Source organism: Mirounga angustirostris, unplaced genomic scaffold (genome assembly GCF_029215605.1).
Source record: "Mirounga angustirostris isolate CCGP_5_RB_7025 unplaced genomic scaffold, mMirAng1.0.hap1 SCAF_7, whole genome shotgun sequence".
NCBI lineage: Eukaryota > Metazoa > Chordata > Mammalia > Carnivora > Phocidae > Mirounga > Mirounga angustirostris.
This window is the reverse complement of record NW_026991715.1, coordinates 114,703,476-114,730,318: the sequence shown is the minus strand read 5'-3', so window position 1 is coordinate 114,730,318 and position 26,843 is coordinate 114,703,476. Positions and strand designations below refer to the sequence as shown.

The 26,843-nt window shown below is 42.3% G+C and overlaps 1 protein-coding gene and 1 long non-coding RNA gene across 4 annotated transcripts in view; one reads left to right on the top strand and one right to left on the bottom strand.

Annotated features, from left to right (window-relative positions):
- Positions 1–5,058: 5,058 nt before the first annotated feature.
- Positions 5,059–21,892, bottom strand: LOC135365429 (uncharacterized). The gene is made up of 3 exons (XR_010413274.1): positions 21,573–21,892; positions 6,224–6,352; positions 5,059–5,143 (listed from the first exon to the last, which is right to left on the bottom strand). It is a non-coding gene; the product is annotated as an uncharacterized LOC135365429 (long non-coding RNA).
- Positions 21,893–22,071: 179 nt separating this feature from the next.
- Positions 22,072–26,843, top strand: part of SNX18 (sorting nexin 18) — a 50,545-nt gene continuing 45,773 nt past the window's right edge. For 2 of the 3 annotated variants that reach the window (XM_064596700.1, XM_045903433.3), the window contains exon 1: positions 22,072–23,866. In XM_064596700.1, the coding sequence (XP_064452770.1) occupies positions 22,246–23,866 (1,621 nt within the window). In that variant the 5' untranslated portion in view covers positions 22,072–22,245. The remainder of the gene's footprint in view (positions 23,867–26,843) is intronic. The other variant, XM_045903423.3, reaches the window with a different exon arrangement.

Here is a 26,843-nt window from a genome sequence, read left to right as displayed (position 1 = left end):
TAGGGACACATGTTCTCACCCTTTCCAAAGGGCCTGCCTAGAGGACAAGCATGGCTGGAGGTATGAATCTGAGATTTTATACATACCTGAGAGCTGAAACTGTAAGAAGTGAAGCTCCCTGACAAAAAGATGCCAAAGGAGGTAGAAGAGAAATATTGATGGGAGAGGGAATGTGGGCAACCCAGTGTTGTGGATGGTAACTGATCCCCTGCATGACTGGAGAATTTCTAGTCAGCAAGTTCAAAGAGGTGGTTGAAGATGAGAATTGGTACAAAGCCAGGAAATTTAACAATGAGCTTGAAAACAAGGAAGAGAGGAAATGAAACTTGGCTTCTTCCCTTACAACACTGTCACATCAGGTAAAGAGAGGAATGTCTGGTTAATGTCAGCCCACGTTATCATATGTGTATACTCTTTCCTGTATAAAGGGCATAGTTACGTTATCGAGCAGATATTTGTTATCAGTCCAGTCCCCCCCAGGAAAGCAGAAACCATGATGACTACTTGAAATAGGGGATTTGTAATGCAGGTAATGGAAAAGAGGAAGACAAACAAGGGATAATGAGACAACCCAGAGATTAGGAACCACTTCTACTCCAAGTCTAGAGGGTCAAAAGGAAGAGGCAGTGCTGCTGGAAGTCAGAGGCCAATTTTACCCGTAGAATTTGGTAATGGTGGGCCTGTTGGGGGAAAGCTGGATAATGAAGAGCAGCAGCTGAATAGGGATGGGGGATACTCTGATTTTTCTCTTCTTCCCACTCAATAGTCTCCCTCCAGCACCTTCAGTGACCAAGCCCAGCTGGATATTAGCTGACAGGCGAGCCAGGGAAATGCAGCCCGCAGAGGTCAGGCCCAGGATACACAGCAAAGCAGGAGGGCACCTGAGGACAAACACATCCCAGACCTGCATGGTACTCTTGTAACATTTGGTCTGATGTGGGGATGGTCTTTTCCTTGTCCAGGGGAGCTAAGGCCCACCTGACGTGAAGTCACTGTTCCTCTGGACAGTCTCCACAGTCCTGTCACCTGCCTTCTCCTACCAGAATCCAATCAGACTCATTCTTCAGCCTCAGTTACAGAAGAATCGAGCTGTCCAATGGTGGCTCTCATGGTAGACCACACAGTTTCTTCTGCATGCTGAGAGGCTGCTGGAGCTAGAGTGAAGGGTGAGGGACAAAAGCCCATGAGCACCTCCCATCCCCTGCCTTTAGAAGCTGGGAGGGAGCTGCTCTGTCCTGAGGCAGGCGGCAGAATGGCACCAAAGCTGGGTGCTGGAGGCTTATGAGCTATAGCAGGGAGAGAGACCTGTACCACACAAGCCAAAAGGTTGACGTCTCAAATACTTCCTCTTTTGTTCTCTTTCAGTCTTTTGGTAAGTTAACAAAGACATTCGGAGCCCCTACGTGTGGTGCTGGTGTTAAGGAGGTGAGTGATGCGTGGGGTGGGGTGGTGGGTTTTTGTCCAAGCTTGTGCCATAGCTCTAGAGTGGCAGCAGGTCCCTGGAGCCAGTGTCGGCGGGGAGATTGTCGCGACAGAAGCCCAAGAATAAAGTGAAACTCAGATCAGAAGCTCCAGACAGAGAAGCAACTGGTTATGTGCCCTGACTATGACCCTACCGCTAAAGCTTAGCGGTCTGGGGGTTTTTTAGCTAGTAGTTACTGAGCACTGTCTAATGCCGTGCCCCATTATAAGCACTTTGCCTGTATTAATTAATTTCACCCTAATAACAACGCTCTAAGGTAGGTGCACATGATAGATGTGGAAATAGAGGCGTAGAGGTTCAGCAACTTGCCCTGGGGAAACTGTAGAGCCAGGATTTGAATTCGGGCAAGGTGTCTCCAGAGCCTGCATATTTAACAATTACAGGGAAATCTGAGCACCTTGGAAAACAGAAGAGAAGATGTCTGAGGGAAAAGAGACAGAGAAGGTTCTGGAAAGGGTAAAATGAAAGAGGGAAATTTTAGGAGAAGATGGGAATGACCGGAGAGGAGAGGACAAGAGACTGATTAGGTGAGAGCTCATGCGCCAGTCAAGATTACACCAGCCAAGCACGGAAATGCCTGTGAGGAAATGGAAACCACTGTGGTACAGCCTGTGTCTAATGATTCCAATACCTAGGTTCCTTGTATATTTGTTGTTTACTGCTTCTGTTGGATCTTATTCATGGTCTTGTCTCCTCATAGTTCTGGCTATCACTGAATGTTGGGGTTGTACTTGAACATAGTCTATAGAAGTATTTTGAAGCAGAGACTTCTGAAATCATCTTCAAAAATGTTTGCTTCTGAGGGGTTGCTGGCAATCCGGGATCAGCTTAACTCAAGTTCAAGCTTTAAGGTTTTGTGAACCACCAGATGATGATAAGCCAAGCCTGCCTTGTATGAGCTGGTTTATTTCTGATCTACACTTTCTCCTGTGGCTGAGGGAGGCCTTTTGAGTCTCAGGCCAAAGCAAAGAATTACTTACCATGGGAAAAGTGTTATAAAAATAACGAGAAAGCAACTAATGGATTACTATACATTCCTGAGTGGGTTCTGCATTTCTTCTCTCAGATCTCTTCTCTCTCTGATCCTATCAGTAATGGTGACTGTGGCACATTGATTGATGCTGGTGGCATAGCGAAAGGTCAGGGTGGGGAGCACAATCAGTAAACTGGAGAGAGAGAAGTATAGAAGTGGTTGAGTGGAAATTCAGTGCTGAGCTTTTAGAAAGACCCTGAACAATTCTGCCTCACTCACTCTGTTAATGAGAAACAAAATTCACAATGACATCCTCTCATATCACGAAGAAACAATGAGGATGAAGGGAGGAGGCTGAAGGGGGGGGGGGCTGCTCAAGCACAAAGGGGCCTGGGTGGGGTGGGCTCCCTCACCTTGTTTTTCCTTACATATCTATCTCTTGGCTGCTAAGGGGGCTCCCAGGAGCTGATAAGGGCAAACTGAGTACCATGACTCAAAACTGTCAGGGGCAGGGATGGTCAGGATCTAGGATATGACTTTATCTTATTTCTAAGCCAATAAATTAGCCTGTTACTGTTTCATGAATGCTGGCAGAAGATATCTACTCATACTTCAGAGAGAAAGGACTTTAATCCTCATGGCACAGCAAGCAGCATCACCACCAGCACATCTGCACTGGTTCCTCTTACCCCCAGCCCTACCGAGTCTCACAGGAGCAACCCAGAGGGGCCCGGATGGCCACGTGTACATGCAGGGAGTTGCATTACAGCAGAGGACACTGTGCTTGGGGAACCCACTGTTTTATAGCCAGCAGTAAGCAGCCTCCACTTTGTCCCAGAGGGAGACATCATCTCATTCCTCAACGGTGCTCTTTGCAAACACACTCTGAGACTAGGTAAAGTGTGGCCATGGCCTCGGTTTCTTGATACACCAAGCAAGCCTGTGTAGGGATGCTCAGAGCTCATGGTAGATGACCTTCTCAACAGAGATGGTGTAGAGGGATTACTTAAAATGTGCATCATCTAAAAAACTATTATTTTCTGTTGTATTCTCTAAATTTGGGTTACCTAGACTGGGCCAAAGCCCCAGCTATTGGGATTCTGCTATGTGGTCCTAGTCTGTCTACGTAGCACACTCTGTCTACTATTCTCTCTTGCAGTTTTTCTTCTCATTTTAATCAGCTGTGCTTGTTTTCAATTATGTTCTTTCACATACTCTGCTTTTTTCATAAGCAGCATGCACAGTGGAATGATTGCTGATTTTGGCATTAAGAAAGCTGCATTTAGGTCCAAGCTCTACGACTTGTCAAATAAGAGATCAACACACCCATCTGGCCACTCAGGTAGTAAAGCTGGGACACCACAGTGCCCTTTGTTTAGTGAAGTATATCTGATCATTTTGAAAGTCAAATTTCTCCTCTTCCTTCTAAAACTTATTCCTCCACCTGCATACTTTATCTCGCTTACAGACATTATCTGTTCATCCAGATTCTCCATCTTCATGCCTCTGCATCATCAAGGCTTGCCAGTTTTATCTGCTAAGTATTGTTATTATCCTTTTCTCTCCCTGCTGACATTGTTTACCTTGATCATGTTTCACCTGGAATCATTCAAGAGTTCCCTTAGGCTTGCCACCTTAAATGGATCTGTCTTACTATTGCTTGATCTTGTCATGTTCCTCATTGCAGACACCTCCCGTCCTCATACAGCCCCATTTCTTTACAGCATGTGCTCCCCTTCACTCCTTCTACACCTCACCTTGTATTATTTTACATTCGTAATATTCCTGATTTTCTGTATTTCTCAGTACCCACCATGGGTGTTTCATATCCTTGTGTTTTTGATGTTTTCCCTGCCTTACATACCAATCCTCTTTTTAACTAAGCCCTTTCCCTTTAAAAACTGAGGTCTTGTAATAGCCAATGATATGATACAAGGAAATTAGAAGTATAATATTTGGAAAGGATATTGTGATCCAGGAAAACCCAAAAGAAAAAAAAAAAACAGAAAAATTACTACCAGCAGTAAGAGAATTCTATAAGGTAGCATGGTCAAGATAGTACCCAGAAATGTCCATCAAATGGGGAATGGAACACTTAAATAAATTATGGTACATCCATATAATGGGATGTTATGGTGCTGTAAGAAAGAATGAGGATACTGTATTCTGACATGGAGGTATTTCTAAGATACCTCATTAAATTTGAAAAGCAAGTTGCAGAACAGTGTGTATAGTGTACCACTCTGTGTAATGCAGGGGGAGGGATAAACATGTTTGTGTAAGGGAACTCTTGAATAACAACAAGGAACTACAAGAGTTTTTGCTTTTGGACAAGGACGGTGAAGAGGGTTGGAAGTAGAGAGTGGTCAGTGCGGGAGCAAAACCTCCCACTGTGTGCTTTAATGTTGTTGAGTTTTGAGTTATGTGAATTTAACATCTATGCAAAAGACAGATACCTAAAACAAAATAAAATGTAAAACCTCAGGCATTACCTCTACTCTTCTATGTCTCTTTCATATGAGAGGAAGTCCAGTGAGGTGGCTGAGAACAGAGGCTTGGCACCAGGCCCACCTGGATTTAATCCCATAACTGCACTTACCAGCTTGTTGACCTTGGGAAAGTCTTGTATTCTCTGAGTCTCCATTCTCCTCGTTTATAATTTGGGAATGACAATCCTCAAAACGACCCTTTTGAGTGAATATTAAGTGTGATAATGTTTGTAATATAATTAACATAGTAATTTACATACAATTAGTACCTGGTATTTTATACATACATATGAGAGATATATAGTTATATGCATATATACACATATATATATGCATAACCACCTGTAAATGCATACATATATATTTGTCTATATTAGCATATATATCCATATATGTACGCATTTGACTAATACACTGCATTGAAATGATCAAGTGATCCATTTGTGTCTATTTCTCTCAGCCTCAACTCTCCCTGTTCCCATCCCCACAGACTTTTATGATTTATTAATATATATATATTTTAGATTTCATTTATTTATTTGAGAGAGAGAATGAGATAGAGAGAGCGCATGAGAGGGGGAGGGTCAGAGGGAGAAGCAGGCTCCCCGCCGAGCAGGGAGCCCGATGCGGGACTCGATCCCGGGACTCCAGGATCATGACCTGAGCCGAAGGCAGTCGCTTAACCGACTGAGCCACCCAGGCGCCCCATGATTTATTAATATTTTTATCTCCAGTACTCGCACAAGAAATATTTGTTAAATTGTTGATGAACTAAGCATGGCCAGTTCTTAAGATTCTCTGAACAGAGTGAAAAAACCAACAGAAATATCCTGAAAAATTTCAGTCAAGTCATTTAACTCCTAATGTGGGTATTATTGCAAGTTCCTTCTGTCCCTATACCTTGCCCCTCTATGAAGACCAGGAAAGTACTTATGGACCAATCAGAGCCAAAGTTGGAGATTCTTTTCTTTTCTTATGGTAGGTTCTCATTAGATACAGTTGAAGGTTGAATGGAGGACAAATGCAGTCCCCACGTTGCCCTTCGTCTCTCCCCAGCAAGCAGCTCCTCCAAGTACTTGCACTTACAAAACTGCAGATCTAGACTATGCTTCAATTTGCTTATGAAGTTGGCTTAAAATTTATGGAAGCCCAGATTCCAATCAGCAGCACAAATAGGCAATGCTAACAGCTTTCTTTGGATTCCTCTGAAAGGAAAAATCCCACTTTAGTTAGGCAGGAACGTGCATCCCATTTCCTTCTAGTAGTAGTTTAACTTACCGTTGAAGCTGGGTCCCCTGAGATTCTGCTGGGGTCAAGAAAAGCCTGATTATCTCACTGGGACAAAATCTCTTCCTCCTGAGAGCTCAGCTTTGGTAGTCCACCCGGTGGTGCAAATACTCTTCCCTTCTAGAAGAAATGGCACAGTGTTAGGTCTTCTGCCAGCTCCCAATCCACTCTGCCTCTTTGCGTCAAGGCAAAAGCTTAAGCCTCTTATGTCCTTCCCAGAATAACAATGCTGTTTGAAAAAATATTTCAGGTTTATAATTTTTCTGCATGCCTGATTTAGCCATCAGACTTATCTCCAGATATTTATATATAGAAACATGAATTTATAGAATTTGTATGAATTTATATAGGAATGTAAATTTATAAGGACCCTCTACATGTCTGTTTCATATGTTGAAAGGATTCTTTCCTAAGGAATTCACTCATAAGATTTCCTAAAAAGAAAACTGTCCACGTTCACTTAAAATGTTTTATTCACCTGAACCTTAATTTTTTTAATTTATCCGTTATAAAAGCAGTGCTTCTGATATATGTGCATGTACGTGTGTAATACCCTAGATTAAATGATTCCAATATATGCTTTTTCCTTTTCAAATTCTTCTGTAGGTATATTTCTTCTTTTTTTCTTTTAAAGATTCACTTATTTATTTATTTGACAGAGAGAGAGAGAGAGAGCGAGCACACAAGCAGGGGGAGGGTCAGAGGCAGAGGGAGAAGCAGGCTTCCCACTGAGCAGGGAGCCTGATGTGGAGCTCCATCCTAGGACCCTGAGATCATGACCCAAGCCAAAGGCAGGCGCTTATTGACTGAGCCACCCTCGCGCCCTATCTAGGAATATTTCTGAGTCAGTTTAGGAAACTGTGATGATGGCATTGGCTCTGTAGCTTGAAGCAAATTTGTTGATGTCAGTGCTGTCTCTGCCACTGAAAAGTCATCTGACCCATTCCACTACTCCCCACTCCTCCTCTGATTTTTATAAACATATTCTATCAGTTGGGCCAATATGCATAGATGGGACGGGGAAAATGTTTAATCCCAAGCAGCCTGCCTTTTCCTGTTATGACAGGAGACATTTGAATGACATTTGTCATCTTAAAGGGAGCAGAGGTTTTCTTCAAAGCTGTCCACAGCTGCTCTGGAGAAAATCAATTCTAGTACCTTGATTGGAAATGGGCGATTCTCCTCCAGATGTCTGTTGCGCTTGTGGCCTGACATCCTTGAACCTCTTAAAGCATTTCCAGAAGAAACACAGTTCGTGCTACATAGCATCACCTCGAAGGGCTCAGATGTTTTGTCCAGCAAGGATTAAGGCAGGTAAGAAGTAACTTGGACTTTCAAAATGAGTGTTGCAAACTGGAAGCCAGTAGAGCAAATGTTGTCTTCACAGACATGTCATTTGACTCACATAATGTTTTAAAAATCAGGACACTTTGATATGCAAGTGAAAATCACTGGCTTCTTAGAAAACTCAAGCCATGTGGCAATATAGGGCCCATATCTGGCCTGTCCCCTGCCCGACTCCCTACCCCTCTGGACCCCTCCACCAGGACTGTTCACGTGACTTGCCTGTCCCATGCAGGCATTTGAATTGATGGTTTCTTACTTAAAATATTATTTATATCTCATATTGAAGCATCCATCTCTCATGTTTAAATAATACATCTGCTCTGTACCCAGCCCATGTAGGTTAGATTGCCTGATTAGTACATGGTGTTACCCTTACAAAATCTAATTTGTAAATAGCAATACTCTCCTACAATGCTATGTCAAGTTCTTAGTGTGATAAATGTTCTCTTATGTACATATTATTTCTCTTCCAAGTCATTTCCTTGTCTTAGACATTAGTATGTTTTGATCGGTGTCTTAGAGGAGTTGTCAATATATTGTGAAATCAATCTTTAGTAAAATTTCACTTAGGTTTTGTTTGGTCGTTTATTCTTCAGGTTTGCTTGTTGATTTACTTCTTTGAATTTTAGATTCTCCTGTAATTTCTGACCTCCAGGCAAGGTGAATGAATGGACTCCTGGTAGGTTAATGAGATAAAGATCCCACTAGAATTAATCAGAGAACAACGGACACAGCTGCTCCAGAGAGAGCCAACATTATCAGCAATAAGGGAAGTAAGGGTTCTCTCAGAGTACTAGGTTCTTTGCTTGGAGTAACAGGATGCTCCCCCCTCTTCCTAATCTCCTACATTTTAACTTTAAAAATGACATTTTTCTTTATTGAGCTAAAGGACGAAAACAGAAGATTCTTTCCATTTCCTCATCTAGGAACTAAAACTCACCATGTTTATCCCAAAACATCTTCCTCAATTCTTTTCCCAAAGTTGACTAATGTCCACATTTATAATACGCTTACAGTTCCTATAGCAACTCACATCTGATTACTTCCAACATGAAACAGTTGAGTATCTCCTGTATTCCTGCCATTAGGACAGCCACACAGAATATAGATATAAACCCAGGATAATGCCAGTCTATGAAAACATCACCTCAAACTCTTGGGAGTGTTCATCCTTAAATCCCTGTAAGGGGGGCAGATAGGTAGGTTGGTGATGCATCTGTAACACACTGGTTTAGACACCACGGCACAGGTATGAACAGGATGCTTTGAGAACTCAAGGGAAGGAGTAAGTTATTCTGCCAGAAGCCTCTTGGGGGAAGAAGAACGGGATTTTGAAGGATGGCTAATGGTTTTGCCAAGCACATGAAGAAAAGTGGGTACTCCAGGTAGAGGAAAGAACCTATGGGAAAGTCCCAAATCTCGACACCCATATAGCCTGCTGAGGAAATGGTGGATGAGCTAGTATGGCTGAAGAGAGAAGTAAGTAATACCAGCACTTTAGTGGGCACTTGCAACAGTCCATTACAGTAGGAAATGCAGTGGACTGGGTGAAGCAGGGCTACCTTCAGGGTACAGGCGGGAGATGAAGGAGCAGTAGGAGTCAGTGGTAACTGAAGTTCCCTCTGGGCGAGCATCTCTGCATGCTGACAACATCATCAGAGGAAAAAACCCAAGCGGCAGCAGATCTGGGGTCAGCCAGCAGGGTTGAGACACTATGGATCTGTTGAATGACCTCTTTGGCTACATCCAAATGGATGTTCTTCATTGTTTTCTGATATGACTTTCCCCTTCTTCCCTGAATTTTTTTCTCCTATTTTCTAAGACATCACCCTCCTACATTTCTTTTTACCTATGCAATCCCTCCTTCTCAGGCTTGCAGAGGAAAAGGAGTGACTGAAGGGGGCTGTGTGTCATCAGTCTGCTGTTCCTATCTCTTGTGTATGCTCTTTCATTCCGGTAATTTCCTATTTCGCAGCTCCTCAATTACCACCTATGGACTAACTTCTAACTCCATGTCTGCCTCCATCTCTCTCTAGGTTCCAGACTTTTGTGCAACTGCCTACTGGGCATTTCCACCAGGGTGCAGGCACCTCAAACTCAATATCCAAAACTGCACTCACCTCCCTGGACTCTCATGGATGGCTCATCTCAGCAAATGACCCTCCATCTACTTGGTTTCCCAGGCTCCTCTCGATTCCAAGTTCCACGGGACCATTTCAATCTTGGTTACCACTAGCCCCGTGGGTGGCCCACACATACCAGACACTCAAATATTGGTACAATAAATGAAGGAGGCAGAATGGGCCCTTAATGTTTCTGGCTTCTATCAACCCTCCCGGGAAAAAAATGTCATCCTCTACACTTCTCCCATCCTACTTTCGCCTGAGTTAATCAAATTAGCTTTGATTTGCTTCAGAAAGCCTTCTCTGACTACTACCTCACCTCCCTCCCTGGTCTGCTAAGTTCCATAATTTACTGCATACACCCTAATCATAGCACATAGCATATGGTTTCCATGCATGCCAATTTCACCCACCAGCTCCATAAGGGATAAAGCAGGTATCTACAGCCTGGTGCCTATTTGCTTGATGGGAAGAAGCAAGCAAAGAGGGAAGGACAGACTGGCAGATATTCTGTGGAAAATGTCCAGAACATATATGGAAATGAGTGTGGAGCTCAGAAGAGAGCTGTGGCAGAGAGAGATTTGAATTATCTGTGGTGATGCCAATGGGGTGATTGTTTTCACCCTAGAAGATGTGTGAGGGACAAACTCTCCTAGGTCTATAGGGGCTGAGATGGAAGATAGTCTTGGGTATAAGACACTAAAGAGTAGTGGGGACTGTGATGAACTAGCAATAACAGCCCTGTTTAAAGGGGACAAGCTAATAATTGCTATGCAGAAGTGCTGGCCCAGTGTAGCCAGATCTTCTGATTTTTTTTCCAAAAGAAGTCAAAAGTCCCTATTTTTTAATGAATGAGAAGTCTCCTACATTTTAAATGCTAGTCAAAGTAAACATTAGGCCAGATTCAGGCCGTGGCTTGGCAATTTGTGACTTCTGGTATAAAACATTAAGGAATGCTGACTTACAAACTATGAAATTGTGTATATATTGATGATGGGAAGAAAAACATGTCACAAATCAAAAGGGGGACAGAAAAGTATCTACAAGAACACACTCATCAGCCACTAGCTGAGTTAATTTAGGAAACACATATTTGAGGAAAGAGGAAAATTTATAAAAGGGACTATCAGATAATGAATATTGGATCAGTCCTCGGTTTGATTTTGGAGTAGGAATGAGCTGTGTGTGAAAGAGGTCCAGTATTGAAAAATGAAGGATTTCTTTAATAGTAGTGGATAATTTTTTAGAGACTTGTGGTATATTCTCAGCTATACATAGCACTGCAGACATGAACATCATAAAATCCAAATATGAAAATATGTTCAAGTCAATGAGCTCTGTACTCACCTCAAGAAGGAATTACACAATTTGAGAAATTAATTTTAACTAATAATTGAACTATATTTTAAATTATATTAAAATTAATTCTACACCCTGAGCATTGTGTGAACTTATGAACACTATATGAATTTATGTCATTAAGTCCTGTCATGACTCCATGAAGTGAGTTTTTTATTTCCATTTTTTCAGACTAAGAAACCAAGGTTCAAAAAATATCATTTGTTCATTCATTTTTTCATTCATTTGACAAATATTTCTTTGATTTAATATGTGGGGCATACAGTAGTGAACAAAGCAGATAAGATACCTGCCCTCATGGAGCTTATACTTGTGGTGAAACCAAGTAGACATAGAGGTATACAGTAAGTAGCCTTCCTTCCAGAACTAGCGTTTCCTTTGAATCCAGGCCTTCTATTAATTCTCAGGTACGAAGGTTCTAACAAGTGATCATTACTCTCCAATAACAGCGGTTTTGTGGAGGCAGCAGGGGGCAGATCTATGACTCAGACAATGAAAGTCCTCAGGATAGCTAAGTAGCCCTGGCCTACTCCCCAGCCATGTGACCTCAGCAGAGACCCCCTCTGCAGTTGGGTTTCCTGCTCTGTGACAGTTGAGATAATATCTACTCTGTCCATGGAAGAGCTGTGGTGAAAATACATCAGGAAATAAGATTTTAAGAAGTGAAAGTTCTTACGAAATCCTATGTATATATTTGTGTAATGTTTGGTATATTTTACAAAGAGCTTTCAAGTAAATATATAGTGTAATTTATAATACTATACAAACAGCCAAATACAAATATAAATCAACCAATGGTGAATTTTCAGCAATATCAGAAAATCTGGAGTACTGTTCTGGGTTGTTGAGTTAGCTTTAAGGTTGTTGAAGAGAAGTGTCATTTAATTGTCCTTAGAAGCATTTAGTTATAGCTGGCAACAGAGGGGCCGAGACAAAAAGACCCAAACACAAAAAGAGCTGCTGAGAAAAGCTGACTCCGGGGAGGAAATTCATTGAACAAATATTTGTTAGTTGCCTACCATATCTATTTTGTTCATTGCTTATCCTCAGTGCCTGGGACAAAGTTCCTGCTCTGAAAATGTTTGCATTCTAACAAAGGAGACAATTAATATATACATGTGTTTATGGTAGGTAATCAGTGCTACAAAAAGAAGCACTGGATGATGGTGGGGGTAGGTGCAAGGGAGGGAGAGAGTATTACTTAAGATAATTAAAGCCAGCTGCATCAATAAACAAATCATGCAGTCTCAGTGGCTTAACCAACAAAAGTTTCTCTTCTCATAAAGTCTGATTGGGGTTGGTGACTCAGGGACTCGGGCCCTCTCCATCTTACTTCTGGGTTCTCCAGGGCAGAAGAAGAAAGGAGGGATAGAGGAGCCACGCTGATTGTGAATGAAATGCAGCATGGTGAATCTCAGGGGGAAGAGGATTCCAGACAGAAAAAACAAACAAGCAAAAAAACCAGCAAAGACAAAACCTTAGGCAAGTTGTGGTTTCTGGTCTGACATGTAAGAAGCTTGGAAGTTGCTACTCCATTCTAAGGAGAGGTAAAAAAATGAATAAACTGAAAAAATAAAATCTTCTTAGATCCATAAGAGAAGTGAGGTCACAGGGCAAACCACTATATCCATAGTGGAGAGACTGACAGATTAATATAGAGAATCACAACTTACCAGAGCAGAAACCTCTATAGGAAATAGTGCTAGGGTATGAAAACCTGAACTGTAATTGGTGAGTTGCTGGAGGATCAGTGTGGACAACCCAGAGGTAAAAACCCCTGGGAGACCCAGTAATTAGAGTATCCCCTCACTTTTGTGAGTTTTACCCCTGGATCTCTACCTCTTCACAGTGAATCCTGGAGAAAAAGCCTCCAGTGCTTCTGGCAGGGGAAGGGGCAAAGAAACCATTTTTAAATATGCTAGAGCATTCTGTTCTTTTAACAAGGTCTGACCTCAGGAGAAACTATTTAACCTGAGCATAACATGCTGGGATTTTATTAGGGCCCAACTGCCCTGGAGGAAAGGGAATACTCAACTCCCGCCCGCTCTAGCCATCACGTCCCCCATGGGAAGGGAAAAAACTGAGAAGCACATGCAAAGTTCACAGTCCAGAAGCAGAGGCTCACTGAAAGACTGCAGCCTAATCATCATGATAAAACGCTTCCCTTCCCCATTATACCTTACCATATGTAACAAAAGGCCTATTTACAAAAATTCCTTTTACCTAGCATAGCATGCCTGGCTATGAAAAAAATATTACAAAGCATACTAAAAGGCAAAAACAAAACAAAACAAAACAAAAAACCCAACAAAACAACCAAACAAAAAAACAAAAAAAAAATAAAACACAGTTGGAAGAGAAACAGAACAAGTATCACAGCCAGGTTTATATATGTCAAGGATGTTGGAATTATTAGATCAGATTTTTAAAGCAACTGTGATTAATATGCTTAGGGCTCTAGTGAATAAAGTAGACAACATGGGCAATGTAAACAGAGAGGTGGAAATTCTAAGAAAGACCTAAAAAGAAATGCTAGAGATAAAACAAACAAACAAAACACTGTTAAAGAAATGAAGCATGTTTTGATGGACTTGTAGTAGATGGACATGACTGAGGAAAGAATCTCTGAGCTTAGGATATCTCAATAGACTGAAAAACTGAATAACCAAGAATGTCTCAAAAACTGAAAAGCAAACAGAAAAAAAGACTAAAAAAAAAAAAAAAAAGATAACCAGAATAGAATATCCAAGAACTCTGGGACAACTACAAAAGATGTAACATACATGTAATGGGAATACCAGAAGAATAGAAAGAAAAGAACAGAAGAATTATTTGAAACAATAATAAGTGAGAATATTTTCAAATTAATGTCAGACACCAAACCATAGATCCAGGATGTTTAAAGAACACCAAGCAGGATAAATACCAAAAAAAACCCCTACACCTAGGCACATCAGTTTAAACTACAGAAAATGAAAGAGTAAGAAAAAAATCCTGAAAGAAACCAAAGGAAAAATATCTTACTACAGAAGAGCAAAAATAAGAATTACATCATACTTCTCAGAAACCATGCAAGCGAGAGTAGAGTCAAATATTTAGAATTCCATGACCTGAGAAATTAAGACTTTCTCAGACAAACAAAAATAGAAAGAATTTATTGTCAGTAGACCTGCTTTGCAAGAAATGTTAGAAGTTCTTCAGGGAGAAGGAATATGGTATATATTAGAAACTCAGATCTACATAAAGAAAGGAAGAATATTAGAGAAGGAAGAAGCAAAGGTAAAATAAAATCTCTTATTTTTCTTAATTGATCTAACAGATAACTGTTCAAAATAATAATAGCAATCCTTTATTTGACTATGTATGTTTATCTACATGTACATTTACACACACACTTATGTATGCTTATATATACATAAAATGGATGATATCAATAATACAAGGGACAGGAGGGAATTAGTATTATTTTGTTATATGGTACTCACACTACCCATGAAGCTGTATAGTGTTATTTGAAAGCAGACTTGGATTAGTTGTAAATGCATATTGCAAACTCTAGAGTAACTACTAAAAAAGAAGTATAACTGATATGTTAAAAGGAGAAAAATGGAATCATTAAATGCTCAATTAAAACCACAAATGGCAGAAAAAGAGTAGAAGAAACAAAGAACAAGGGCAACAAATTGAAAGCAGTAGCAAATATGATAGATATTAACCCAATTCAATATAATCACTTTGAATTTCAATGGTCTAAATGTACCGTTAAAAGACAGAGATTGTCAGAATGGATTGAAAAACAAGACCCAATTATATGTTGTCTATAAAAAAATCCACTTGAAATATAAAGACATACAGATTAAAAGTAAATGGATGAAGAAAGATACACCATGCTAACACTAATCAGAAGAAAGCAGGAGTAGCTATATTAATTTCAGACAGAGTAGATTTCAGAATAAGGAAAGTTATCAGGGATAGAGAAGAGCATTACATAATGATAAAGAGGTCAATTCTCCAAGAAGACATAATCTGTAACATGTATGCACAAACAACACAGTGGCAAAATACATGAGGCAAAAACTGACAGGACTTCAAAGAGAAATAGATGAATCTACTGTTATAGTTGGAGATTTCAACACCTCTCTATAAGAAATGGACAGATCCAGGGGTGCCTGGGTGGCTCAGTCGGTTGAGCGTCTGCCTTCTGCTCAGGTCATGATCCTGGAGTTCGGGATTGAGCCCTGCATGGGGCTCTCTGCTCAGTGGGGAGTCGGCTTCTCCCTCTGCCCCTACCCCCACTCACGCTCTCTTTCTCTCTCTCTCTCAAATAAATAAATAAAATCTCAAAAAAAAAAAAAGAAAGAAAGAAAGAAAAGAAATGGACAGATCCAGCAAGCAGAAAATCAGTAAGAACATAGTTGAACTCAGTAACACTCTAAATTAACTGTATGTAATGGACATGTATAGACTACTTCATCCAACAACAGTAGAATAAACATTTTTCTCAAGCTCACATAGAACATTCACCAAAATTGACCATACCCTGGGCCATAAAACACCCCTTAACAAATTTAAAAGAATAGATATCACATAATGTCTGCTCTCAGATTACAATGGAACTAAACTAAAAATCAATAACAGAAAAGTAGCTGGAATATCCCCAAATACATGGAGATTAAACAACATACTTCTAAATAACACATGGATCAAAGAAGAAATCTCAAGAGAAATCAAAAGAAATATTTTTGACTACATGAAAATGAAAAGACAACATATCAGAATGTGAGAGATGGGATGCAGTGAGAACAGTGGTCAAAGGGAAATGTATAGCTGTGAATGCATATATTAGCAAAGCAGAAAAATCTAAACTCAATTATCAAAGCTTCCACTTTCAGAAACTAAAACAGAAGAGCAAGTTAAATACAAAGTAAGCAGAAGAATAGAAATAATAAAAAATAGAGCAAAAATCAATGAAATTGAAAACAGAAAATCAACAGAATCAATGAAATTGAAAGCTGTTTCTTTGAAAACATCAATAAGCCTCTAGCTAGGCTAAGAAACAAAGAGAGAGAATACAAATTACTACTATCAGAAATTAAAGAGGAAATATAACTACACGTCCCATGGAAATTAAAAGATAATGAATACTACGAACAACTTTATGCCTACAAATGTGATAACCTACTCAAAATGGACCAATTCTTTAAAAGACACAAAGTGCCAAAATTTACACAAGAAGTAAGACAACTGAATAGATCTATATCTATTAAAGAAATTGAATCAATAATGAATAACCTTTCAAAACAAAAAGTACTGGACCCAGGTGGGTTCACTGGTGAATTCCACCAAACATTTAAGGAAGAAATTACACAAATTCCCTACAATCTCTTTCAGAGGATAGAAGCAGAGGAAATACTTCCTAATTCATTCTATGAGGCCAGCATCAGTCTAATATCCAAAACAAACAGATGTCACAAGAAAACTACAGTTCAATATCTCTCATAAGCATAAATACAACAAAATATCATCAAATCAAATCCAATAATGCATAAAACAAATTATACACTATGACCAAGTGGGATCACGTAGGTATGCCAGGCTGGGTCAACATTTGAAAATCAATTGACATAACCTGTCATATCAATAGGTCAAAGAAGAAAAATCATATGATCATTTCAATAGAAACAGAAAAATCATTTGATAAAATCCAATACCCATTCATGATAAAAACTTTCAGTAAACTAAGAATAGAAGGGAACCTCCTCAACTTGATAAAGAATATCTACAAAAAGACCTTACGCCTAACATTGCACTTAATGGTAAGAAGTCTGAAGCATTCCCACTAAGATCAGGAACAAGGCAAAGAAGTCCCCTCTCACCAGTGCTTTTCAACATCATATTGGAAGTTCTGGCTAATGCAATGAAGAAGACCACAAATAAAAGGTATACAGATTAGGAAGAAATAAAACCGTCTTTGTTTGCAGCTGACATGATTGGCTATGTAGAAAACCCATGAGAATCAACTAAACCCTTCTCCCCACCCCTGGAGCTCAAAAGTGATCATAGCAAGATGGCAGGATCACAGTTAATATGCAAAAACCAATTGTTTTCCTACACATACTAGCAATGAACAAGTGGAATTGAAATTGAAAACATGATCCCACTCATCTTAGCACCCTATGAAAATGAAATACTTAGGTATAAATCATACAAGATCTATATGAGGAGAAATAAAAACTCCGATGAAAGAAATTAAATAACTAAGTAAAAGGAGGATATTCCATGTTCATGGATAGGAATACTCAAGATGTCAGCTCTTTCCAACTTGATCTGTAGATTCAATGTAATCCTAAACAAAATTCCAGCATTAGGATGCCTGAGGGGCTCAGTCAATTAAGTGTCTGCCTTTGGCTCAGGTCATAATCCCAGTCCTGGGATTAATTCCCACATGGCATCAATCCCAGTCCCGGGATTAATTCCCACATGGCATCGGGCTCCTTGCTCAGCAGGGAGCCTGCTTCTCCCTCAACCCGCCACTCTCCCTGCTTGTGCTCTCTCTCTGACAAATAAATAAATAAAATATTTTTTAAAAACTTTAAAAATCTCAGCATTATTTTATAGATATCAACAAATTGATTATAAAGTTTACATGGAGAGGCAGAAGACCCAGAATAGCCAAGACAATACTGAAGGAGAAGAACAAAGAGAACTGACACTACTCAACTTTTAAGTGTTACTCTAAGGCTGCAGTAATCAGACAGTGTGTTATTGGTGAAAGAATAAACAGATAGATCATTGGGACAGAATAGAGAGCCCAGAAACAGATTTACATAAATACAGTCAACTGATCTTTGACAAAGGAGCAAAGACAACACAAAGAGGCACAGATAGTCTTTTTGACAAATGGTGCCAGAGCAGCTGGACATCTGCATGCAAAAAAGAAATAACCTAGACACAGACCTTACACCGCCCACAAAAATGAACTCAAAATGGATCAGAGACCTCAATATGAAATGCAAAACTATAAAACTCATAGAAGATAACATAGGAGAAAATCTAGATGACCTTGGGCATGGCAATGACTTTTTAGACATAACTCCAAAGGCATGATCCATGAAAGAAATAATTGATAAGCTGGACTTCATTAAAATTAAAAACTTCTGCTTTGTGAAAGGCAATGCCAAGAGAATGAGAAGACAAGTCACAGAATGAGAGCAATATTTGCAAAAGACACATCTGATAAAGGATTTATTTCCAATATACAGAAAAATTCTTAAAACTCAACAATAAGGCAACCACCCAATTTAAAAATGGGCCAAAGATCTTAACAGACCACCTCACTGCAGAAGATATATGGATAGCAAATAAGCACATGAAAAAAACGTTCTACATCATATGTCATCAGGGAAATGCAAGTTAAAACAACAATGAGATACCACTACACACTTTTCAGAATGGCCAAAATCTAGAACACTGACAATACCAAATGCTGACAAGGATGTGGAGTAACAGGAATTCTCATTCATGCTGGTGGTAATGCAAAGTGGTAGAGTCATTTTGGAAGTTGGCAGTTTCTTTCTTTCTTTCTCTTTCTTTCTTTCTTTCTTTCTTTCTTTCTTTCTTTCTTTCTTTCTTTCTTTCTTTCTTTCTCTTCCTTCCTTCCTTCCTTCCTTCCTTCCTTCCTTCCTTCCTTCCTAAGGTTTTATTTATTTATTTGTCAGAGAGAGAGAGAGCACAAGCAGGGGGAGCGGCAGGCAGAGGGAGAAGCAGACTCTCCGTTGAGCAGGGAGCCCCGTGCGGGACTCCATCCTAGGATCATGACCTGAGCCAAAGGCAGACGCTCAACCAACTGAGCCACCCAGGCGTCCTGGAAGTTGGCAGTTTCTTACAAAACTAAACATACCCTTACCATACAATCCAGTGATCATACTCCTTAGCATTTACCCAAAGGAGTTTAAAACTTGTATCCACACAAAAACCTGCACAGGGATGTTTATAGCAGCTTTATTCTTAATTGCCAAAATCTAGAAACAACCGAGATGTAGTTTAGTTAGGTAAATAATAAATAAATTGTGATACATACAGACAATGGAATATTATTAGGGCTAAGAAGAAATGAGCTATCAAGCTATGAAAAAACATGGAGGAAGCTCACATGCATATTACTAAGTGAAAGAAGCCAATCTAAAAAGGCTACATACTGTATGATTCCAACTATATGGCACTCTGGAAGAGGCAAAACTATGGAGACAGTAGAAAAGATCAGTGTTTGCCAGGGGTTAGGAGGGAAGAAGGGATGAATAGGCAGAGCACAGAGGATTTTTAGGGCAGTGAAACTAATCTGTATGATACTACAACGATAGATGCAGATACAAGTCATTATACATTTGTCCAAATCCATAGAAGGTACAACACCAAGAGTGAATCCTCATGTCAACTATGGACTTTGAGCAATAACTATGTGCCAATGTGGGTTTATCAATGGTAACCAATGCACCACTCTGACTAGAGATGTTGATAGTGGGGAGGGGGCTATTCACATGCATGAAGAATGGGTATATGGAAAATCTCTTGTATCTTCTGCTCAATTTTGCTATGAACCTAAAACTGCTCTAAAAAATAAAGTCTATTAAAAAAATCTGAGACACAAATGTGCTTGGCTTGTTCCAGAAATAGCAAAGAAACCACTGTGGTTTCACTCTAGTGGAAGAAAGGAATGGAAAGAGAGTCAAGGGCCAGGCCACATAAGGCGTCCCAGGCCAAAGAAGAAGTGTGAAAATATGGGTGTTTAGAGCCATTTAGTGTCCCCTAATGATTTGTTTTTATAAACACATAATGAAATAGGAATAGTTGATGGTTATAACAATGATTGCATACATTTGAATAATATGCTCCGTTTTCTAGGGAAATCTTTTAAAAATGTGTTTATCTACGTCCCTGAGTGAACAGTTACCAATTTCTAATACTTGAGCACATTTTAAAAAATATCCAAGTCCCTAAAGGGCATTTCCAGCCACCCAGGTGCCATACAGCCAGGCACCATGGATAGCTGGACCCTGTCCTTCACCAAGCCTGATGCCTGGCCTCCCACCGACTCCTACAAACTGAACACCTGCATGTGCATTGGTACTGCAAACAACCTCTGACGTCTAGTAGTTCCTCAACCACTGTTTCTAAGGAGCAGCCCAACCTGTCTGTAAAAGCCATCACCTCAAATTCCTGGAATTTCCATACCTGAAATAGATTTTTAGTCTGTTTCAAAACCTGAAGCACTGCAAGTTTCATGTTACTTTAGTTAACCCTTTAACCTAAAAAAGTAACTACCAAATGAATAGTAAGGGTGAAATTCAATGTATTTATCCTAAATATTCTAGGTTATCTTCTCATAGTTAAGAAGTGAAATCAATTGTATTCTAGATGTTTCATAAATGTTGACTTCATGTTTCTGACCACATAAATTGTTGACATTGAAATTCAGTGACCTCTGTTGCTTACTGTAAGAAGGATTCTAACCCAGAATTTTCAGCTAAATATGTTGTAATTCAGAATTTGCTTACAGAATTGAATTAAGGTTTTTGCATTAGGGATAAACATTGTGGGAGTAATTCTGGTATACTAGGTTTGTGGTTTTGTGCAAGATGCTTAGAATACCACAGCCCTTCCTTAGAATAATTGTAAATTCTTCTGGACTGTTTCCCAGATTTGCTTGAAAAGGGTCAGAGGACAGACGGAAATTAATGACATATGAATTGTGAATCCCAATTAGAGGTGTCTTCAAAGGAATAATTAGGCTAGACTTAATAATTATGAGAAGAAAAAGCTTGGGGTAAATTACACACTGAAAGAAAAGATGTGAAGCAAGGCAACTTTGGAGATTGGAGTTGATGAATATTTCAGGAAGTTATTTTTTTTCAAATCTACTAATCTTAAAGATAATATAACTTGAGTGAGACAAAGATGAATGGAGAGAGATGGTCACTGATCTCAGATTAGGAGTCGGGGTGTGAACACGGAGGTCCTTTCTGGTGCACATGCCCTGACACTGTGATTTTAGGATCCCTATTCTCTTTATGTAGGAGGACAGGACTTTTGCTTTCCCAAATAACAGTAACATTAGCAACAGGGGCCCAAACACCTGAACTGTACTCCCCATGTAGAGTACTTGCCATATATTAATCTCTCTGTTTCATTTTCCTCATCTGTAAAGTAGGGACTACATGATTATCGAATCCCCACAACAACCCTAGGAGGGAGGTACGGTAAGTGACTTGCTCAAGGTCATAAGCTAGGTGGTGTCAGAAATCAGATTCGGACCCAGCAGCCTGACTCCGAAGCGTAAGCTCTCTCTCGTCCACTGCACTACCTGTGCCTCGGGGAGGAGAAGGGACACACGCAAAATGCCAGCTCTCCGTGCCCACTTACTTTACTGTAAACTCTCCTACACCGACGCCTCTCTTCCCACCCTCTCTACCACCCTTAGCCTCTTAACTTGTCAAACACAACACCTTCCTTACTTTGCTCGGGTCGTCCTCCTCCCCTTCTTGCCAGAAGGTTCCGGCGGGTGGAAGATGAAAGGGAGCGGACAGCGCCCGGCACAGGCATCTTGTTTTTCTTCTTGGCGCAGTCGCTAATAGTCACTGAAAATCCTTTATTAGAGGTGTGGTTAGAAGCATTCACCGAGCGCTCAGAGTAGGAACGTTTGTCAGGAATGCGAATATTAATTTACTTTCTAGGATACGTTTTTTAACCTAAGAGCCTGACCAATTCTCACACAATTCACTTCTGAGTGGAAACCTTCACCCGGCGCCTGACGACGCGGCGCCGGCCTGGAGGGGGCAGTGGCGGCCGCGGAGTGGGCCCCGCCGGCGGGTGCGGGCGGCTCGGCCATCGCTTGCTCTCGCCTGGCGCGCGGCTCTCGGCCGTGGATTAGCGCTGCTGGGGACGTGGGAGGCCGCGGGTCCCGCCCCCGGCCGGCGGCGGCGGCGGCGGCGGCGGCCCAGCGCGGCAGTCGGCGCTGCGAGCCGAGCGGCGCGGAGGGCGCGACCGGCGGGCCGGGGCGCGGGGCTGTGCGCTGTCTTTTGGGCTCCGTTCCGCGAGCCGGGGCGCGGGCGACACCGCGGACCCCTCGGGCGGGCCCCGGGCTCGCGGCGTAGGGAGTCGGGGGCCGCCCGCCGGGGAGCCGGGACCATGGCGCTGCGCGCCCGGGCGCTGTACGACTTTAGGTCGGAGAACCCGGGCGAGATCTCGCTGCGGGAGCACGAGGTGCTGAGCCTGTGCAGCGAACAGGACATCGAGGGCTGGCTCGAGGGGGTCAACAGCCGTGGCGACCGTGGCCTCTTCCCGGCCTCGTACGTGCAGGTGATTCGCGCCCCCGAGTCCGGCCCGGCGGGCGACTGCGGCCCGGGAGCCCCGGCTCGCTACGCCAACGTCCCGCCTGGCGGCTTCGAGCCCCTGCCCGCCGCGCCGCCCGCCTCCTTCAAGCCGCCGCCCGATGCCTTCCAGCCCTTGCTGCAACCGCAGCAGGCGCCTCCGCCGAGCACCTTCCAGCCGCCGGCCGCGGGCTTCCCATACGGCGGGGGCGCCCTGCAGCCGTCGCCTCAGCAGCTCTACGGCGGCGGCTACCAGGCCAGCCAGGGCAGCGACGATGACTGGGACGACGAGTGGGACGACAGCTCCACGGTGGCCGATGAGCCGGGCGCGCTGGGCAGCGGCGCGTACCCGGACCTCGACGGCTCCTCGTCCGCGGGCGGCGCGGCCGGCCGCTACCGTCTGTCCACGCGCTCCGACCTGTCGCTGGGCTCCCGCGGCGGCTCGGCGCCCGCGCAGCACCACCCGTCGGGGGCCAAGAGCTCGGCCACCGTAAGCCGCAACCTCAACCGCTTCTCCACCTTCGTCAAGTCGGGCGGCGAGGCCTTCGTGCTGGGTGAAGCGTCTGGCTTCGTGAAGGATGGGGACAAGTTGTGCGTGGTGCTGGGGCCCTACGGCCCCGAATGGCAGGAGAACCCTTACCCCTTCCAGTGCACCATCGACGATCCCACCAAACAGACCAAGTTCAAGGGCATGAAGAGCTACATCTCCTACAAGCTGGTCCCCACGCACACGCAGGTGCCGGTACACCGGCGCTACAAGCACTTCGACTGGCTGTACGCGCGCCTGGCCGAGAAGTTCCCCGTCATCTCGGTGCCCCACCTGCCCGAGAAACAGGCCACTGGCCGCTTCGAGGAGGACTTCATCTCCAAACGCAGGAAGGGCCTGATCTGGTGGATGAACCACATGGCCAGCCACCCGGTGCTGGCGCAGTGCGACGTCTTCCAGCACTTCCTGACCTGCCCCAGCAGCACGGACGAGAAGGCCTGGAAACAGGGCAAGCGGAAGGCCGAGAAAGATGAGATGGTGGGCGCCAACTTCTTCCTGACCCTGAGCACGCCCCCCGCCGCCGCCCTCGACCTGCAGGAGGTGGAGAGCAAGATCGACGGCTTCAAGTGCTTCACCAAGAAGATGGACGACAGCGCGCTGCAGCTCAACCACACGGCCAACGAGTTCGCGCGCAAGCAGGTGACGGGCTTCAAGAAGGAGTATCAGAAGGTGGGCCAGTCCTTCCGCGGCCTCAGCCAGGCCTTTGAGCTGGACCAGCAGGCCTTCTCGGCCGGCCTGAACCAGGCCATCGCCTTCACCGGAGATGCCTACGACGCCATCGGCGAGCTCTTTGCCGAGCAGCCCAGGCAGGACCTGGACCCCGTCATGGACCTGTTAGCGCTGTATCAGGGGCACCTGGCCAACTTCCCCGACATCATTCACGTTCAGAAAGGTAAAGCCTGGCCATTAGAGCAGATGGTCTGGAATATGTTGTTGAGGCTGAAAGGGATGATTCGGACAGAAATACCATAATCTGTTTCAGACTAGTGCCGGAGAGGTTGGGAATCAAGCAGGGATTTCTTGTCCAATCAAGTGGACAGCTGGCCTGTTTTTCTGAGTATATGATGGATTGCGGGCCGGTAGCTGCCTCCGTAAAGTATTTCCAGACAGGGAGTGGGTACTCCTCAGAGAAAGTTCTGAGAGTACTTCTTAGGACAGTGCTATCATTTTAGAGTTTGAATAGTTGGGTGATGAGCTTCTGGGATCTGTAATCTTGTGCCTAGGGTAGAATTAGAAGAGGACCCAAACCCTGTTAGGCATCCATTTGAACACTGTGGGGTCACTTAGTGATGGGTTTAAGGAAGCACGGAAATAATGGGGAAGGACGGATATCTGCAAGTAAAGGTAAGTCCGCTTCTACCTTCCACACCTCTCAATCCCTGGTTTGGTTGAGGAATTAGAATCAATTCTCTGAGGTTCTAGCCAGGGCAGTTTAGGAATGTCCTGCATAGGCTTCTTGCTTGCAACCTTTGTAGAATGAGGTAAAAGGCTCACTCTAATTTCAAGAAGTTTTAAGAAAAATAATCTCTTTAATCTCAGTCATTTTGAGTTTGGAGTCTATTAACCCACTGAATTTAAAGAGTATTATTTAGGAAAATGATGTAGGGGAACTACAAAGAATGCACAAAATCTGAGTATTATGTCTGAGGGCATTGCTTCTGGTATTCCAGTAGTTAGCTGCCCAACTGTCAGCTTGTTTCATTATTAGTTGTTAGTGTCCCTAACTTTTGTTAAAGCACTAACCTTTGCAGATTTTTTTTTTTTTCTTAGAAAATAAATTAGAGCAGTAAAGCCTGGAGTGAGAGGACGGGGAGGCGAAGGACTTTAGGGAGGTGGTCTTGCCTGTGAATGTCTCCTGTTCAGTGTGGCGGATGTGGCGGGGGGAGGGAGGGAGTTACCTAATCTAACTTCTGTGATGATGGAAACGTCTTTTGAGTCATGAGGTTTGGCCTTCAATAAGGAGGTGCTCACTGCCTTTCTAGAGGGGCCGGTCCAATTATGAACAACCCTGAACTTTGACATAGTCTTCCTTGCACTGAACTAAAATTTGCCTCTCTCGTTTGTCATTCTGTTCCCTGGAACCACACAAAGTAAGTCTATTCCTCATCCACACGTTAGCCCTTTACACTTTGGGAGACAGCAGTCTTGCTTCCTTCCCTTCCCTCTGCTGCTTTCCTCCCCCTTTCAAGTGTGTGACTAGTCTTCTTACTCCCCAAAGGGGGGGTCCTTCCAAAGCCTTGAATGTGTTGTTGGCCCTGCTAAAATGCAGTATCCCGAAGCATCTGCATTACTAATTTTGGTAGAAAATAGTAACTTTTTTGGCAATTTACATTTTGTAAATGCAGCCTGAGATTCAATAGCTGTTTGAGCAACCATACTGAACCTGCATCTACATTCCTCATGCCTTTTTGTGTGTAAATTGCCGTGACTCCTTGACTTTTTGGCTGGTGCCAGTGGGACTGACTCTTTGAGACTTTAATGCAAGACCTTAAATTTAAATACCATGTGTTATATCAACCTGGAACCATGCTGCCTTTTTATGTATTTTGTGAGTTTATGCAAATGGTTGGTAAAAGTAGAAAGGGTGGAGACAAGGACAGACCTCTGCAGGCAGAGAGAGACAGGTGACTGGCTACTACAGGGTGGCCTCAGTTCATTCACTGACTTTACCGTCACTCAGACCACACACAGCTTTGTCAAGTGTCCTGCTATTGGAACTATTTATTAGAAAAGGTATGGTGTTTGTTCTAAGGTTGATTTTGAGTTTACAGCAGTAGTTTTTGTAGTTTATTAAACTGTGTAGTTTGCTTTTTTTTTTTTTTTTAAATCCTAGAACTAAAATTGTATTCAGTTTCTTGGGATTTGAAAAACTTCATTAAAACCAGTACCATTTTATGTTGTTTAAACAGATTCAAGGGCACTAAACATAATCTTTAGGAAGTTCAGAAAGAAAATCAGTTAATATTAAGTATAGTTTCTTTCTGCTGTAGCCTTGGTATATAATGTACAGGGAGTGAGTGTCCCTAGATGACGTCTTTAGAATGTACTTGCCATTTAAAGCTATAGTGTGCAACGCATAAGGATAAAAGCATTTGCTTGCAACCAGTTTTTATCAAGGATGCTAGTGTTGGCGATTTTTAGGAATACAGATGAGACAAATTTCATAAGTTGTGCTAAAGCTTTTTGAACATGTTCTAAATATTCAGAACTTGTGGTTGTGAAGAGCAGCTCCCCCCGCCCCCCCAACTTAACTACACAGTTGCTATTGGAATGAATCTTTTTTAGTCTGAGCACTTGGGGATTTTGTTGACAGGTTGTTTTTTTCCTCTAAGGTCTCAAAGTGTAATCACATGAAAGATTTTACTGTGACTTCTGAGAGGAGAATAAAAAGAAGAAAAAAACGTTAAAAAATCTTTAAGCAGCTTAAGCTATCTTTTAAGTATTTGGTTCAAAGTTTACATTTCAGTTTAGGGAGAAATTTAAAAATTCAAAATAATTATTTCAACTCTTAAGTTGTCATTGTTTACAGGAAGAGAAAAAACAGTTTTAGTACTTCTACGTTTGATGTGTTCTAATCAGATGTTAGGTCCACATTCAGATGAGACAGAAATGATTAGAATGTGCTTTTCAATGACTAACACAGTTAAGAAGGGGAGTTAATTAAGTTTTTTCCCCCTTAATTCCTAGGGGAAAGGACAGGAACATTAGTCTCCTCTGAGCTTTTTTCTTATCCGGGAGACTGCTGTGGTCAGCTTTTCCAGTGTTCTAAACCTGTGCTTTTCGGTGCTGGGTCTGTGAGCCACATCTGACTATTTAAATATAAGTTAATTAAAGTAAAATAATGTAATCCAGTTCCTTATTCACACTAG